We start from the raw sequence: 18,995 nt of genomic DNA on the forward strand, positions 1-18,995 counted from the left end.
TAAGCAGACTAGGTCTAATAGTGGCTGGAGATACCCGATACCAGATGCATGAAGGTAAGGGTGAACTTGAATACTGGAACAGCATGGAGGTATGTGTGAGCGTGAATGTAGGTAAAGGTGTACAGGAAACTGGAACTGGGTGCTGGTAAGGATGAATTCAGGAAGCGTGCAGGTAAGAGTGATAATGGCTGGAGGTATAAGTGACTGGTTTGAGGTAACAAGACTGACAGAGAACTGAACAGACAAACCAGGACAGCACTAACATTGAACATGAAACATATAAGCCTGAAGGCAGCAGAGCGGAGAAAGCCCGTAGGCCACACACACACACAATAGGCAGAAGGCCCGTAGGCCACACACACACACACACAATAGGCAGAAGGCCCGTAGGCCACACACACAATAGGCAGAAGGCCCGTAGGCCACACACACACACACACACAATAGGCAGAAGGCCCGTAGGCCACACACACACACACACACACACACAATAGGCAGAAGGCCCGTAGGCCACACACACACACACACAATAGGCAGAAGGCCCGTAGGCCACACACACAATAGGCAGAAGGCCCGTAGGCCACACACACACACACACACACACAATAGGCAGAAGGCCCGTAGGCCACACACACACACACAATAGGCAGAAGGCCCGTAGGCCACACACACACACACACACACAATAGGCAGAAGGCCCGTAGGCCACACACACACACACACACACAATAGGCAGAAGGCCCGTAGGCCACACACACACACACACACACAATAGGCAGAAGGCCCGTAGGCCACACACACACACACACACACAATAGGCAGAAGGCCCGTAGGCCACACACACACACACACACACAATAGGCAGAAGGCCCGTAGGCCACACACACACACACACAATAGGCAGAAGGCCCGTAGGCCACACACACACACACACACACACAATAGGCAGAAGGCCCGTAGGCCACACACACACACACACAATAGGCAGAAGGCCCGTAGGCCACACACACACAATAGGCAGAAGGCCCGTAGGCCACACACACACACACGATAGGCAGAAGGCCCGTAGGCCACACACACACAATAGGCAGAAGGCCCGTAGGCCACACACACACACACAATAGGCAGAAGGCCCGTAGGCCATACACACACACACACAATAGGCAGAAGGCCCGTAGGCCACACACACACACACACACACACAATAGGCAGAAGGCCCGTAGGCCACACACACACACACACAATAGGCAGAAGGCCCGTAGGCCACACACACACACACACAATAGGCAGAAGGCCCGTAGGCCACACACACACACAATAGGCAGAAGGCCCGTAGGCCACACACACTCAATAGGCAGAAGGCCCGTAGGCCAGATACACAAAGGCAAGGCAGATCAGGTCAGAAGGCCCGTAGGCCAGATACACAAAGGCAAGGCAGGTCAGGTCAGAAGGCCCGTAGGCCAGAAACACAAAGGCACGGAAGGCTAGAGCAGGGAGCCCAGGCGAGCTTGATGCTGAAGCGCCGATGGTACTGCTAGACAGGGTTATAAAGACAAGAGTGGTGTATAGAGTAGACAGGGAGAAAGGAGTGGGCCAGCCAGAAGGACATGCTCGAGGAGGACCTCTAGTGGTGAGGCGGCTACAAAGCAGGCATAGCCGTAACAGATGATATGGTCGTCAATGAAATGAGAAGCGTTTCTGTACTACGGGATTTCCGAAATCCGTATTGGGATGGATAAAGGTTATTATGTTCTTCAAGATATTCAGATAACTGAGTATTAACTAATTTCTCAGTTAATTTGGCTAAGAAAGGGAGGTTCGAAATGGGGCGGAAGTTAGCCAGCTCTTTGGGGTCTAAGTTGTGCTTCTTGAGGAGGGGTTTGAGAGAAGCGGTTTTTAAACTGTCTGGGTACCTCCCTTGGAGGTTCGAGCAATTTATGATGATAGCTAGATGTCCCGAGATCATGTTATGATGGTGAGGGGTGGTGATGGTGAGGGGTGAAAGGATCATGTTATGATCCCCTCACCATCTCATCAAGCTCCTCTCAACCAAACTCAATTAGCAAGTTCTCACCTGACGTCAGGGATCTTGGAGCCTGGCTAGACAACCATCTAAACCTAAAAAAGTTTGTAAACACTACCACAAAGGACTGCTTTTACAAACTGCAAGTCCTCAGAAAGCTAAAACCCCTCCTTCACTTCACTGACTTCCGGCTAGTACTTCAATCCATCATACTTTCTAAGCTCGATTATTGCAACTCCCTCCTTCTCGGTCTTCCCACAAATACCATCAAACCCTTACAAATGGTACAGAACGCCGCCACCAGAATACTCACAAACTCTAATAAAAGAGATCATATCACTCCAATCCTTCGTAACCTACACGGGCTTCCTATTAATCACAGGATCCTCTATAAAGTTCTCACAATCATTCACAAAGCAACATACAATCTTGCTCCGATCATGTTAAGCACCCAACTTCAACCTCATACATCTTCCAGACCAATTAGAAGCGCATACAAAGGCACACTGCAAGCCCTACAGGTAAAATCATCACTGAGCAAACGAGCACTATCTTCAGGAGGCCCCCACCAATGGAACGCGCTCCCCCCAGATCTAAGACTAGAACCAGGTCATCAGGAGTTAAAAAAAAGCTAAAAACCTGGCTTTTCCGCCAAGCCTTCCCAGACATTTAATGCTACCTAGTCAAGATTATAAACCCAAATTAAGGAATACCTCACTGTTTTTTACTATTACGATTTTTTCAACTGCACTATGATTTTGAGCTCATACATTTCTTGTATTTATACTGTATTTACACTATATTATAATATTACTATGTTTAATTGGTTATTTTGTTCTTTTGTTCTATTGTTCTTTTGTTCTATTGTTCTATGTAAAGCCCCTACTCTTTTTGGGCATTTCAAAGTTGTATGTAAACCGGAGTGATTTGTAGTTCCTACAAGAACTTCGGTCTATAAAAATTAAAAATAAAATAAAAAGGTTAGGGATCAGTAGTAGCAGTTTGGATGGAATGCTGTCAGCTGGATGGCTAGAAGGTTTCTGTCTCTTGAGGAGGGATTCGATCTCACCGGGGGAGGTTAGCTCGAAGTTGTTGAGCTTGGATCCTGTGTGGGAGTGAGGGTTGGTGAATGTAGTGTAGGGAATAGCATTGGTGGGAAGGAGAGCAAGAGTATTCGTAATCTTCTGCTGAAAGAATGATGCCAGCGCGTTGGCCTTAGATTGTGCCTGTTCGTCGGGAATAGTCGGTGGGGATGGCTTAGTGATTTGCGACACATATGAGAAAAGCGCTTTGGCGTCATATTAGTGATCATGGATTTTGTTGGCATAATATTCTTTTTTTGATTTTAGGATTGCTGTCCTGTAGTGATGTAAAGTTCCTTTGTATGTTGATAGCGTAGAAGAGTTGGGAGCTTTGCGCCATCTGTTTTCATTTTGACGAAGGATTTGTTTCATCCATTTCAGCTCTGTGGAGAACCAGGGTTGGTTTCCTTTTTTTCCTGGGTTTATTATTTTGGATACTGCGGGGCATAAATTTTAGCGACTGCTTCAGTAATGTTATGCCATGAGAGGATGGCAGAATCAGGGTTGGATAGGTCTAGGTTTGCTAGTTCTTTCGCAAGGTGGTCGCTGAGTGTCTCAGAGGCACATGATTTCCTGAAGTGAACTGTAGAAGAGTGTTGCGGGTTGTGAGTCTGTTGTTTAGCGGAGACCTTGGTGGTTATCAGAAAATGATCTGACCATGGGACTGGAGTACAGGATGGAGTTGAAGAGCAGGAGAACTTCGAATTGATAAAGATAAGGTCCAGCGTGTGTCCTGCTCTGTGTGTCGGGTTGTTGACGATCTGTGTGAATCCCATTGCGCTGAGAGAGTTGAGGATGGTTTCGCAATTGGAGGAGCGGGGAAAGGCGTCGGTGTGTAAATTAAAATCTCCCATGATCATAGTTGGTAGGTCTGAATCAATGTGCTTCACTATGGATTCGATGAGGGGAGAGGCGTCTGATTCAAGTAATCCTGGGGGAGCATAGATTAGTAGTAGTTGAAGTTGTTGTGATTTGACTAAGCCTAGTTCCAGTTTAGATTCTGACTTGATTGTATGCGGTGTAAGTCTAAGTTCTTTTTTGGTCGCAAGAAGTAGACCACCTCCTCGTTTTTTGTGTCTGTGGATTGATAGTATGTCATACTTGTGTATAGGTAATTGATTAACTAGAGCAATGTCTGAGTTTTTTAAACAGGTTTCTGTAATGGCACAGATGTCTGGTTCGGAGTCCCGTAAGTAATCATTTAGGATGTGCATCTTTTTGGTCAGGGATTGTGCATTAAACAGGGTTACCGAGAGTAGAGATAGCCCTAAGAGCTGAGTAAGTGGGGTGATCATGATTGGAATGAGGGATCTATGATTTCTTGATGGTATTACTAGCGCGGGATAAATGCTGGTGTGGAGATGACAGTGTCTGACAGGGATATGTTGAGTTAGCATATTCCTCCCGCAGTTCCTTTAGTGGGAGAAGAGGCTGAGGAGTAAAATTTAAGATGGTGGGGGGTTGGAGGTCCCGATGGGAAGCCGGCTCAAGTTGTGAGGCCTTGCTTAGAACGTCGCGGTGCTGCTTCCTGGTACTGTCGTAACTGCTTCACGGTGAGTCTGCAGATGAAGGAGGTTTGGTGGGCTGAATGGAATTAAAGCGCCGTTGATCTTCTTCTGTTTGGCTTGGACACGTGAGGGGGTGGGTTTATCAACATGCGAGGACGAGAGCCGGTCGTGATCAAGCCTAGTTTGGTCATCGTAAGAGAGGTGGACCTGTCTGGTTGAGAGCGAAGGAAGGAAGGAAAGGGAGCAGGAGACGAGGGAAGAAACGGGAAAGGAAGAAGAAGGCCTTACCCAGGTGGCGCGAAGGCGCTGTTTGCACGGGTCTAGCTTTGAAAGTTGTGGCCGTAGCTGTTTGGGTTTCTATGGCAGTTGCCACTGTCCAGTAAGGAGGGTTTGATAAACAGAGTGGTTGAGGTAATATCAGCATAGTCTATCAGGGCTGTCTGAAGGGGCTGCCCGAAGGGGCGCACAAAGGGGCGGGCCCCTTTGTTGCACTCCTTCGGCGCGCGGCGCCGGGGCTTCAGTGAAATTTAAAGAGCCTCTGGGCCCTTCCTGATTGGTTGCTGGGGAAGCAGCTGTGATAGGCTGTTCCCCAGTGGCTGGTCGGGAGGGCAGGATGCTGACAGCAGGGCGGCGGCAGGCCGGCGGCAGGAACGGCGCTGTGGGCCGCGTGGTCGGGCGCGGACCCACCGAGGGTAAGAGATGGTTTTTAAGGCCTTACCCTGATGGGTCTGTGGCGCCGATCGCGCAGGCCTTCCCTCGAGCCGAGACGCCGCTTGCAGAAGAGGATCGCCACTGAAGAGGAGGATCGCCGGGGCTTCAGTGAAATTTAAAGAGCCTCTGGGCCCTTCCTGCTTGGACCTGGCGGGTTCCAAGAGGGGCAACTGCAGCTGGAACTCCTCCGACTTCGGGTCCCAATGAGAAAGCAAGCCCTCTGCAAAGGTCTCATATGCGCAAATGCCCAGGGAACCAACTCCAGAGTAGACACCATGGAACCAAGTACTTGCAAATAATCCCACACTAGGGGAAGAGGTAATGACAAAAGCCGACATATTTGCGCCCATAACTTGAGCATCCTCTCCTGGGTGAGGAAGACCTTGCCTACCGATGTATAGAACCAAGCACCTAAGAAGTTCAGAACCTGAGAAGGGACCAACTGGCTCTTGGCAAAGTTGACCACCCAACCAAGAGATTGGAGTCAAATCAAAACCGTTCGGACCGCCATCCGACAGAGGTGTTTCGATTTTGCCCGTATGAGCCAGTCGTCCAGGTAGGGGTGGACTAAGATCCCCTCCCGCCTGAGGGCTGCTGCTACCACCACCATCACTTTGGTGAATACTCGCAGAGCCGTCGCCAACCCAAACAGGAGCGCTTGGAACTGATAATGTTCCCCCAAAACCATGAACCGGAGGAATCTCTGATGACGTTTGCGGATCCCTATGTGAAGATACACCTCTGTTAAGTCCAAAGAGGCCAAATATTCTTAGTGGACGGCCGCAATGGCCGAGCGGAGTCTCCCTGCGGAACCGAGGAACCCAAAGAACTCGGTTGACCTGTTTCAGGTCCAAAATCGGGCGAAATGTTCCCTCCTTCTGTGGGACCACAAAATAGATGGGAATACCTGCTGGACCCATGCTCCTCCGGAGGAACCAGCAGTATGGCCCCTAGGGTTTGCCGTACCACCTCCCGCTTGGCTTGAAGGGTGATACCAGGAACAGATCCCTTAAGGGGGCGGGCAAAATCCAACTCGCAACCATTTTCGATTATACTGAGGACCCACTGGTCTGATGTAATCTTGACCCACTCCTAGAGAAAGAGTGAGTAGCGGCTGCCCAACACTGGAACTGGGGAGAGGGTCTGCACGCCTTCATTGGGCCGGCTTGCCCCCGCAGCTCCTTGGGAACCCCTGTAACGGAAGGGCCAGTGGCCGCGAAAGGAAGAAGACCAAGACTGAGATCTCAGAGTCTGCTGCTAGGCAGGAAAGGCGGGATCCCTAGCCTGCCTAAATATGCGCTTTCCCCGAAATCGGGACCATGTCGAACCAAAGGATCTGGAAGACCAAGGCTTATCCTCCGGCAACTTATACACCTTGTTCTCACCCAGAGACTTTATGAGGGCTTCCAACTCACCCTCAAACAACAATTTCCCTTTAAAGGGAAGGTTGCCCAACTGAGTTTTAGAAGAAACATCCGCCGACAAGTTATGAAGCCAAAGAAGCCTCCTGGCAAAGACTGCCGTATTGCACGAAGAAGCCAGGAAAAAATCATATAAAGCATCCGCAGTGTAAGCCACCGTGAATTCCATCCTATTCGCCTGGTCAGCCTCCTCCAGAGGCAACTCATGAGAGGTGAGCATTTGTTGCACTCATCCCAGGGTCGCCCTCTCCATTAGGCTACTGCAGACAGCCGCGCGAACACACGCTCCTCCCGCCTCAACAATTGGAAAACACGGGGATCATCTCCCTCTAATGGGGTGGACTCATCGACATCCAACCTAGCACCTTCCCCTAAGCTTCCCCAGCTGTAATTATGTCATCAGGACGCTGGTAAGCACTATTAATGCATACCCACACAAGCGCTTGACCACGCCACTTCCACACAGCCAGCACAATTTCTTCTCACCACCTCCACTGCAATCAGCGGCCGTGACCCATCGGGGTACCTGGAGGCCTACCTCAATCTGCACTGCGACCGCTGCCCAAGAGAACCCCGAGGCCTACCCAGTGACAACGAGTTCACCTATCTTTCTAGACACTCCCTCTCTACTCCCTCTCTACTCCTCCACTCCTCTCTGCTCCTCTCTACTCCTCCACCCCATTCCCCACCCCTAGCACACTCCAACCTCTCTATAATTGTCCAACCACCCCCCTCACACTCAACACACCACCAGCCATGCACACCTACCCCATTACATCCATCAAACACTACCCCCTCCCACTGAGACCCCCTCACCCCAAAACACAAGAAATACACCACAGAAACCTCATCCCTATCATGGCCACACCACTCACCCAAATACTAGGCCTCACCACCTTCACCATACTCCTAATTAATGCGCAATCTATCATCAAAAAACCCCCCCTCATCAATGACATTCTACTGGACGACAACCCTGACATCCTAGCCATCACAGAAACATGGCTAAAGGATACAGACACAACACTACTGAACCAACTCCCTCTCAAAAAATATGACATTTTCTCCATACCACGACTTAAGAAACGAGGAGGAGGAGGCCTCCTCCTAGCAGCCAAAAAGAGTTTTAAACTAACTAGAAAATCTATCTCCGCACCCCCCCAGACTAGAAATCAGCTTTTTTCACTCTCACAACCTCCAAATCTGCCTAGTGTATGCCCCACCAGGTCTCCTCGAGACTAATCCCTCCCCCCTGATCGAATACATTTCCAAAAACATTAACATACAAGTTCCAGCTATCATCCTTGGAGACTTCAATCTCCACGTCGATAACATCCCCACATCACCCGCCTGTGACTCCCTACTAACTGCATTAGATGCACTTGGTTTCACACAAACCATCACCCAACCCACTCACAAAGCAGGCCACACCCTCCATCTCCTCTTCACCAACTCACAAATCCATACCAACACCCCCTCATGCACACCCATCCCCTGGTCCGACCACTATCGCATCGATGCAACATGCTCTGTAATTAAAACCCATCATCCCACCCAAGGTAAAAAAGTCATACATTTTAGACGTAACTGCAAACAAGAAGAATTAATAGCAGCCATGTCTAACGATATCAATTCGCTTGACTTAACAGACGTTGATTCGGCACTCACATCATGGAACCATATCACCAACACGATTGCCAACAAGATCTGCCCCATACAGGACATGTCCCAAAGACACAAACAACCCTGGTATACGCCAGAACTAAAAAACATGAAATCTACTCTAAAAAAGCTCGAAAGAGCATGGCTCAAAGACCCCTCCACCACCCAACTAAATAAATTCAAATCTTACATGCACTCCTACCGAGTAGCTATCGATAAAACCAAAAGAGACTTCCACTCACAACGCATACACCACCTACAATTCAACCCAAGAGCCCTATTCCAACTAGTAAACAATTTAACTAAACCTTGCACACCATCCATACCAGACATAGACAACCAGACAAAATGTGAAGAACTTGCCTTATTCTTCCACAATAAAATCAGCAACATCATGTCGCGTTTCCCCCTCAAGCAAACATCCAACGATACTACACAACCCCAATCCACCTCTAATCTCTCATCATTTGACACCGCCTCATCCCTAGAAATCGAATCCATCCTAAAAAAAATCAGACCCTCTACACACCCTACAGATACCATTCCCACAAAACATCTCCTCTCCATCCCCGGGATCATCGCCAAACCCATATCAAACATCATAAACAAGTCCATTGAACTTGGCAGTATCCCAAAAAACCTTAAGCATGCCATTGTTAAACCCATACTGAAAAAGCCCTCCCTCGACCCCTCTGATCTCACCAATTTCCGACCTATCTCCAACCTGCCTCTAATCACAAAAGTCCTTGAGAAAGCTATAAACAAACAGCTATCAGACTACTTGGATGAAAACAACATCCTTTCCCCCTCACAGTTTGGCTTTTGCAAACACCATAGCACAGAGACCTTACTCATTTCACTCTCCGACCAAATTTTGAAAGGTCTTGACAAAGGTCTCTCACACATCCTCATCCTCCTAGACATCTCCGCTGCATTCGACACCATTAAACATCAAATCCTATTAGAACGTCTTAGCAGCATTGGCATCTCAGGCCTGGCTCTACAATGGTTCCACTCATACCTAGCTGATAGACAATTTAGCGTACAAATGGGAAACTCCACCTCCAAGCCACACAACCTCGCTCAAGGAGTACCGCAAGGCTCATCTCTATCTTCTACGCTTTTCAATATATATCTCCTCCCCCTCTGCCATTTCCTTGCTAAACTTGACCTTCCGCACTTCATATATGCCGATGATGTGCAGATACTTATTCCGGTTAAAGACTCAATACACAAAGCTATGGAAATTTGGAAATCCGCCCTCTCTGAAATTAGCAGCCTCTTATCCAACAACTTTCTCGCCCTCAACGCTACTAAAACGGAACTCATCCTCATATCACCCCCCAACATCACCCCCACCCTCCTTATGACCCCCCCTCTCACACACAACAATGTTCCTACCACTGACCTCACCTTTCCCACCCATGTACGAAGCCTCGGCGAATCCATTGACTGTCACCTTAACTGCAAGAAATTCATCAATAATACCCTCAAAGACTGCTTCTACAAACTGCACACCCTAAAAAGACTCAAACCTCTCCTACATCTCAATGACTTCCGTACCATATTACAAGCCCTCATATTAACGAAAATAGATTACTGCAACTCCTTGTTTATTTATTTTATTTATTTATTTAAGGTTTTTCTATACCGGCATTCATGATAAGATCATATCATGCCGGTTTACATATAACAGGGGGTGCAAAAACTGTTCTTTTAACAAGTGCAACGGAAGCAAAAGTTACAATAAAACAAGGTTGTAGAACTGGGAGAGGAAGGAAATAAGGATAGTAGCGTAAAAATTTACAGAGGTAACTTATTTACATTGTGCAGTGATGTCTCTTTATGGATATTAACATTGTGCAGTGAGGTTATTAGGCTTGCCTAAAAACACCATCCAGCCTTTACAACTCCTCCAGAATGCAGCTGCCCGGATACTCACCAACACCCACAAAAATGATCACACAACCCCGGTTCTCAAACATCTACATCGGTTACCCGTAGCATCCAGAATTACCTTCAAAGCCCTCACCCTAATACACAAATCTCTTCACAACCAGAACATGCACTGGTACAAAGAACACTTCTCATTTCACAACAGCAATAGACCTACTAGAAAACAATATCTAGCTACACTACACACCCCCTCACCTAAGCTTACTAAACTCCGCACCACAAACGAAAGGGCCCTATCCCTAGCAGGCCCGCTTCTTTGGAATAAGCTACCCACCTCCCTCCACCAAGAAACTTGCCCAAAAATATTCAGGCAAAACCTGAAGACCTGGTTCTTCAAACACTCTTACACCTAACATTCACACATTCACTCTCACCCCCCCCTGAAGACCTGGTTCTTCAAACACTCTTACACCTAACATTCACACATTCACTCTCACCCCCCCCTGAAGACCTGGTTCTTCAAACACTCTTACACCTAACATTCACACATTCACTCTCACCCCCCCCTGAAGACCTGGTTCTTCAAACACTCTTACACCTAACATTCACACATTCACTCTCACCCCCCCCTGAAGACCTGGTTCTTCAAACACTCTTACACCTAACATTCACACATTCACTCTCCCCCCCCCCTGAAGACCTGGTTCTCCAAACACTCTTACACCTAACATTCACACATTCACTCTCACCCCCCCCTGAAGACCTGGTTCTTCAAACACTCTTACACCTAACATTCACACATTCACTCTCCCCCCCCCCTGAAGACCTGGTTCTCCAAACACTCTTACACCTAACATTCACACATTCACTCTCACCCCCCCCTGAAGACCTGGTTCTCCAAACCTGGTTCTTCAAATACTCCTACACCTAATATTCACGCAACCTCTCTCACCCCACCCCCACCCCCTCCAACTCCTAACCTCTCCCCTTCCCCCTCCCCTTCCCTCTCCCCCCCCACCTACTTTCCACCTCCTTTCTACCCCCTCTCTCTACTTAAAACTTTCTCATCGCCCTTACCTCCCATAAAGTGAATGTTATCAGGACAACATATTGTATATAAAATTTTTTATCAGAACAACATATTTGTATATAAAAAAAAATAATAATTTTGTTCCCACTCACGTGTCCCCCGCCCCCCCCCCCGTTTAGATAACCCCATTCACTTATCCCACTTTGCTAATTTCTACTTGTATAATCTAATCTGTTATTTATATGTTATTTAATGTTCCTTATGTAATTATGCAATAATTTAATGTTCCTTATGTAATTATGCAATAATTGTAAAACCTGTTGCTAAGTTCTGTTCTATGTAAACCGACGAGATGTTCCCAACGTTCGTCGGTATATAAAAGTTATTAAATAAATAAATAAATAAATCAATCAATCAATCCCCGTTTGAATCCAGGAGGAGCGGGTCCAGGGAAGGATCCACGGAACCAGGATACGGAACCCCCACAGGGCCTGAAGGGACATTTGGTGCCGCGGCACGTTTGGCGACCTTTGCTGGTGGAGGCTCAGTATCCTGAAGCTGTGCCTCAGCTTCTAAAAAAGGTTTATGCATTAATAAAATAAATTTCGGAGAAAATGGCATCTGTTCCTTTAAGGGCTCCATAGGGGAGGGGGCTGGGTTCCTCCCCCTGCAGTAGAGCGCAGGCCCGACAAAATGTCAACTGTTCCCACGGCAGCCGGGGACGGGGCCGACAGCGATCGGGATCACCGCGAGGCAGTTCGCACCAAAATCGTATCCGAATCCGCCTTGGATGGGCATTCCCCCCCCCCCCCCCCCCCGGAGGCAGCATGTGCACACACCGTCGCGGGAAAGCCGCAGCCCGAGTCCCCACACGCGCGGAACAAGAGAGTCCTTGTGGCATCCCGGGGATTCAAAAAATAGCCCGGCTGTGAAAAGAAGCCCCAGTAAGCAACAAAAACAATGTGCACTGCCGAAATTCGGCCTTCCGGAGCTCTGGGAATGGAACACGGCCCCCCGAGAAATGTCATGTCTGGGGCCGCAGGGGGGAGGGACCGGCCCACCGGTTAATCACCCCACTCACCAGATTAGAGCGTGCCTCCGGGGATGGCGGTTATTGGGACGTCCAGCCCCAGCCGCACCTCTACCAAGGCTGCAGACGCCTCGGGAGGATAAAATAGACTGCACTGACTGAAAACAAAACTAAGTTTTTTTTTTGGTTTTTTTTTATTAAAACAAACTTGTTGTATCCAAGCTGCCAGAACAAACAAGGTAGAGTAAAACAACTCTGAAAACTATTAAGAAAATATGCTGGGATCAGGACTGCAGGGAATGCTTGACCTCCCCTGCTGGAGTCAGAGAAAATACTGAAGGATCGCAGGTGGCACACCAAGTTAAGAGGGGGTGTCTTTCAGTTTTTTTCTCTGACTCCACCTGCTGGAAGGGAGACACAACCCAGCGGTCTGGACTAATCCTAGTATGTACAGGGAAGAGGATTTTAAACCCTGCTCAGGTTAAAGCCATTCCCAGTTTTACCCATTAGCCCACCAGTTTGCCCAGTCTATCTCAGGATCACCCACACCCTTCTAGTTCTTCATCCTGCACTCCCTCCAGTTGAGCAAGACCCCTCACCCTATCGTGTTAATCCTAAAAAGTGATTGCTGCAGACTTACACCTCATCAGGAGCAGCAGGAAATATACGCAGCTAACAGTGCGCCACGAGCAGCAGCCGCCGAATTTGCACACTGAACTGCTGGCCCCGCCCCTTTTTTAGCACGCGCAAGTAATTAGCAGCTTTTGAAATTCATGTTGCTCACGTGCGGCCGCGTATTCATCTTTTAGTGCGAGTAACATGGAGGGGCTCAGTAAAGTCCCTCAAGAAACTTTGTGGATGCTCCCCAGCAGGTGCCTCATGTAAGACATCTGAGATAAATTCCTAGACTGCCTCACAGGGGCCGGTCTCACGTGAAAAGATCCAAACAACCAATCTCAGCTGCCAGCTCAGACACAGAGCAATGCTGGAGCTGGAGTCAGGAGAAAAGTCACAAACGACCTTCAGTAAATCAGCCCTCGAGTCCACTAAACATGCAGATAGTGCAATTTTTACCTAGGGAGATGAGGGTCTCATAATTCTCCTTCATCACGTCCCTGTAAAGCTCCTTCTGCCCTTCATCTAAATACTCCCACTCCTCCTGGGAGAAATAGACAGCGATGTCCTCAAACGTCACCCGCACCTGAAAGACAAACCAGAAACACTCAGAGACACGTGGAGGGGCTCAGCGGGCATTAGATCTCAGCTGGATTTATTATCCTAACATTTTATCATTGAAAAGAGGGCACCAGGACCCCTCTTCCCCAGGAAATGCCAGATTTGTTCCCTCTGTGAGCCCCTAGAATCAGTTTCCTCCATAGACCCCAGGATTTTCAAATCAAACTGGAAAACATTCTCTAATACCAGAGACAGAGAATATGAAATGTCATTGCGTGGATAAATCACATTATAATAAAAAGGAAGCTATAAGAGCATTATCCAGAACATCAGGAACATCTGGTTCTATTCCATCAGGAGGACTCACTGTGCTAAATCCTAAAGATTTTGGTGAGGGATCACGTGGTGCACTAGCTGAGCTGATGTGCTTCGGCTCAGCTCCGGGCCCATCTCAGCGATAACGCGACCCCAAACCGTGTGAACACCACCAAACCGGACAGTTGAGGAGTCAGGGAAAGGGGCTCGATCCAGCGATTCGCTTTTTGCAAAACCGTGGGTCGAATGGCATCGTTGAAGGCAAAAAAAGAGAAAGAAAAGGCCAGGGTGGCTGACGAGAAAATGGCTGCCGCATCGACGGGCGAGTCCCCCTCCCCCCCGCTTCCTCTTACCATAGATGACATAAAGCTAGCGATTCGGGAGGCCTTGGACGAGCGTTGGGCTGGACTGACCGATCAGTTGGGGGAGGTGAGGGACACCCTGGCAGCTCCGCCGCCGCGGCTGGAAGCAGCCGAGACTCGTATCTCAGCTCTGGAAGAGGCAGGCACTGACCGCATGGCCAAGATGGCGGAGCAGGCGTCCACACTTCAGCCCTTGGCAGACAAGGTGGAGGATCTGGAAAACAGAGCGCGCGGGGATAATCTGCGCTTCCTGGGATTCCCCGAGAGCCTGGAGGAGGGCTCCCCACGCACTGTGCTGGAGACCCGGCTCCCAGAGGCGCTGGCCCTGCCACACCTTAAGGGGAAGCTGGTGGTGGAGCGCGCTCACCGGCTGGGAACAAAGCAGCAGGCGCTGGAGAGGCCAAGACTGGTGATTGCAAAATTCAGCGCATAAGGCGGAGCTGTGGAGAGCATCGCGGCAGAAAGCAGATGTGAAATATCAGGCTCACACTATCCGGGTGTTGCAGGATTTCTCGGCAGCAGCGTCAGCGAGCAGACGTGGCTTTTCACAGAGATGCTCCACGCTTCACACCAAAGGCATAAAGTTTGCGTTGTTATTTCCAGCGCGTTTACGGGTTTGGCACGACGCGCCGGTGCATTACTTTGATACGGTGGAGAAGGCTAAGGCCTTTGTGGATACCCTGGATACCTGATGATTGTTTGTATCTCAGGGGAAGATAGCGATGGCTCCTGCAAGAGTTTGTTTTTTCTTCTCAAGAAGCAGATGAGAGTCCAGCGTCTATGACAAGTACAATCCCATTGCAGGTTTTGCTGCGTGTGGACGAAGTTCTGCAGTTCAAAGGCTGGTTGCCTGGTTCCAATGTTCATTTGGTTTTTTTCTGTCCACACATTATTGGGATACCGGACACCTCAGCTTGACAGATGGACTTGAAAGCTTCTAAGTGCTAGTTTTATTATCCCATCTATTTCCTTTCATATCTGAGGAGCTATGAACTATGCACTTCCGCTGCAATAGGCCTTAGAGTCTGGCCGATTACGCCCCTCCAGCTCGGACATAAGAATTAGATGCTCGCTCGGAGAGGACTGGCTATGCTCCTGCTGACGATGAAGGGTCTGCATCTCTCAGAACTCGCACTCATAGGTTCTCAATTTGGTCTGGACTTAATGGAGTGGGGAAGTCACATGTTGCAGTTGCTTTTTAGGGGATGGGGCTTAGACCAGAGAGGGACGGCGAGGAGGGGGGAAGAGTGCAATGTGGACCCTGTATATAAGGCTGGGGCGGTGCCCGGAAGCATCAGTAAGCGTGATCCTTACCTCCGCTTAGGGGGTCCGGGGGGTGATGATAATGAGGGGGACTGGAGGGAAACCCTATTGGGTGGGCCACGGGGGGGGGCGGGAGTGGGGGGAAGTTGTAGAAGCGAGGATGAATGCTTGTTTGGCTGGTTGGTGCTATGGAATGAGTGTTTCCTTTGAAATGGGGGTGTATGGATGTTGGAAGGTGGGGGCCTTGGCTGGGAGGGTCCCTACCCCTTTGAGGTGGGATACGAGGCATTCCTGTGGATGTTGGTTTTCCTGGTATGCTTAATCTTTCACGGGTGATATCATGGAATGTCTGTGGATTACACTCCCCGGTTAAGCCTCCTAAAGTTCTCGCTTTACTGAAACGTAAGCAGGTGTCGGTGGCATTTCTACAGGAGACACATCTTGCGGTATCGGAACTTAGGTACTTGAAGCTGAACTGGGTAGGAGAGATTAGAGGGGCAGGGGGGTCCTCTAGATCAGCAGGGGTTGCTATTTTAATACATAAAAACTTACCTTTGCAGATATTGAAGGAAATCGCAGACCCTCAAGGGCGATATATTATTCTCATTGCTGAATTGTATGGGCAAACTGTACTGCTTTGTAATGTATATGCCCCTAATACCTATAACCCCCATTTTTTCAGATGTTTATACTCATATTTGCTACCACATTTGACTGACATACTTGTAGTGGGCGGAGATTTCAATACAGTTAAAGATGGAGAGTTGGATGCTCGACCTGCGAGACAGAGGGAGCATGGAATGGGGAGGGGTCCTGTAATGTTGGAAGATGCACTGCATTTACTAGACGTGTGGAGAACTTTGCATCCGCTGGAACGCGACTTTACCCATGTCTCGCGGGCGCACGACTCGCAATCCAGATTGGATTTTTTCCTAATCAGTGGTCACGCCTTTAGGCAGGTGCAGGGTGCGGAAATCGATAATATTGTGATTTCCGACCATGCACCCGTATGGATGGATTTTCAGTTTAGAGGCAGGCAACCGGAAACAAGACTGTGGTGTTACCCTTATTTTTTGGCCAATGACAGCCATTTTCAGGAGCATGTCAGGGCAAAGTGGGTGGATTATCTGGCCTGTAACCGATCTCACAATTTCGCAACCGATCTTGCTTTGGTCAGCGGCGAAGGCAGTTCTGCGAGGGGAGATTATTTCGTATATGGCCCATAGAAGTAAAATGCTTAACAAAAGGATCTTGCAGTTAACCAGGCAGTTGACTACTGCTCGAGCAGCCTTTAATAGGGCAGGGACACCCCGTAATCGGGACCATTACCGCTCGGTCCAGGGGGCATTAAATTCTCTTCTTCATCAGCGTGCTAAAAAAGGGATTCTCTACTGTAAGTTCCAATTGTTTCAATATTCCAACAAAACAGGCCGCATGATGGCTAACCTTCTCCGGTCGACTCGGGGTCGCAGGCACATCCCTGCATTGCGTATGCCCTCGGGTAGGACTGTGAAGGACTCTCCCTCTATCCTACAAATCTTTCATAATTATTATGCTGATTTATACACATCTACAGGGGGTAGTGAGGAGGTTTGGGATAATTTTTGCTCCAAGGTGTCTCTCCCATGCTTGACAGAGGAGCAGCGGCAGAGTTTAAATGGCCCCATAAAAGAGGAGGAGGTGAGGTTGGTTATTGGCCGCCTACGTCCCTTGAAGGCCCCAGGCCCAGATGGTTACACAGCGGAATTTTTTAAACTTTTAAAGGAGCAAATAGCGGGTCCATTGGCAGAGGGATTTATGGATCTCATCCGCCAGGGATCTTTCCCTGCTTATGAGAATCGGGCTCACATCGCGCTTATTCCTAAAGAGGGGAAGGATCCCCTTCTTCCTGAGTCCTATAGGCCCATCTCCTTACTGAATGTAGATGTCAAAATATTAGCAAAAATTTTGGCAGATAGATTGGCTGTCCTCCTCCCCTTTGGAGACCATCAGGTCGGGTTTGTCAGACAGCGCTATGCACTGGCAAACATTAGGCGGGTGTTGGTTGCTATGACCATGTGTCGCCAAATGGATATTTCTTACCTCACTATTAGCTTCGACACTGAGAAAGCGTTTGATAGAGTGGAATGGAAATATCTCTTTACTGTACTGGAGAGGATGGGGTTTTCGGGTTTTTACCTTCAAGCATTACATCTCTTATACATGCGGCCTGAGGCGGTCGTAATCGCTAATGGCACGCAGTCGGAACCGCTGGAGATAGCTAGGGGGACCCGGCAGGGCTGCCCTTTATCGCCCCTCTTGTTTATCCTTCAGCTCGAGCCTCTTCTCCTTGCCATTCAAAGCACTCGAGAGATAAGGGGGGTCCGTATGGGTAGTCACATCTTTAAAACGGTGGCTTTCGCGGATGACTTGCTGGTTCTCATCACAGATCCCCAGAGATCCCTTCCTGTCTTAATGAAGACGATTTGGGACTTCGGAATTTTCTCGGGCTTTAGTTTTTTTGGGGTTTTTTTGGGTTTTAAAGATTTTATTGCTCAAATTTGCATCAATACAAAAAGATAATATGTTAACGTAACAATGGCATGTAACGGACATCAGATAACACCTGAATATACAAAGCAATAAAACATCAGATATCAATTGAGAGTACTGTGTTTTATGATATATCATTACCAACAAACCGTAATGTGCAGTACCAGATTAAGAACCCTAATCCCTCCCCACTCCCCCCTCCCTCCCCCCAGCAGCCAATTGTATATAAGTGATAAGATATAGGCAAGGTATACTCGCTAGTAAATAGATCCTAAGGTGTCCTGACCTGAGCAAGGAACGCCATATGCAAGATTCCCTAAGTAGTGAGTGAGAATATAAAGGAACAGATATCCCATGCTCCTAACAACTCGCCGGACAGCTTTTAAACCAGGACAGCACTATCCAACCGTTTCCGCCACTCATAGTATTTATGCCAAACATTTCTGAATCTTCCCACTGTGTGTCGAAGATGTGCTGTAATTTCTGCAAGTCTATATATGTGTTCCACTTTGCTTTGAATTTCCCCCAGCGTAGGGACCTGAGACGATTTCCATCGTCTAGCTATTTCTATTCTAGACGCCGAAAATATATAATTAGCCATGGTATCAGGATGATCCTTCCCCAGACTCAAAGGAAACCCCAGCAGAGCCTGGTGTGGTAAAATGCAAATAGGGACCCTGTAAATCTGAGTCATCCAGAGTTCCAATTGTGACCACAATGGTTGCAATACTGCGCATTCCCACCACATATGAAAAAAAACTACCAGTGGCCGAACATCCCCTCCAACATTGTGTAGAACATGAAGGATACATGCGGTGTAACTTCTCAGGAGAATAATACCATCTCAACACCATCTTCCAGGCGTTTTCAATAATATGTGAGGCTATTAAACCTTTGCCCATTTGAGAAAAAAGCTTCTCCCAGACCCCCAGCTCGAAGGTGCGATGTAAGTCATCTTCCCAGGCTATCACATATGTGGGTTTC

General features: G+C 48.4%; 1 protein-coding gene across 1 annotated transcript in view; it reads right to left on the minus strand.

Moving 5' to 3' along the window:
- Positions 1 to 13,492, minus strand: part of LOC115083580 (oocyte zinc finger protein XlCOF6-like) — a 32,892-nt gene extending 19,400 nt beyond the window's left edge. Inside the window, exon 1 of the mRNA XM_029587490.1 lies at positions 13,438 to 13,492. Within this exon, the coding sequence (XP_029443350.1) occupies positions 13,438 to 13,471 (34 nt within the window). The 5' untranslated portion in view covers positions 13,472 to 13,492. The remainder of the gene's footprint in view (positions 1 to 13,437) is intronic.
- Positions 13,493 to 18,995: the final 5,503 nt, after the last annotated feature.

This window comes from Rhinatrema bivittatum, chromosome 2 (genome assembly GCF_901001135.1).
Source record: "Rhinatrema bivittatum chromosome 2, aRhiBiv1.1, whole genome shotgun sequence".
NCBI classification, from domain to species: Eukaryota; Metazoa; Chordata; class Amphibia; order Gymnophiona; family Rhinatrematidae; genus Rhinatrema; species Rhinatrema bivittatum.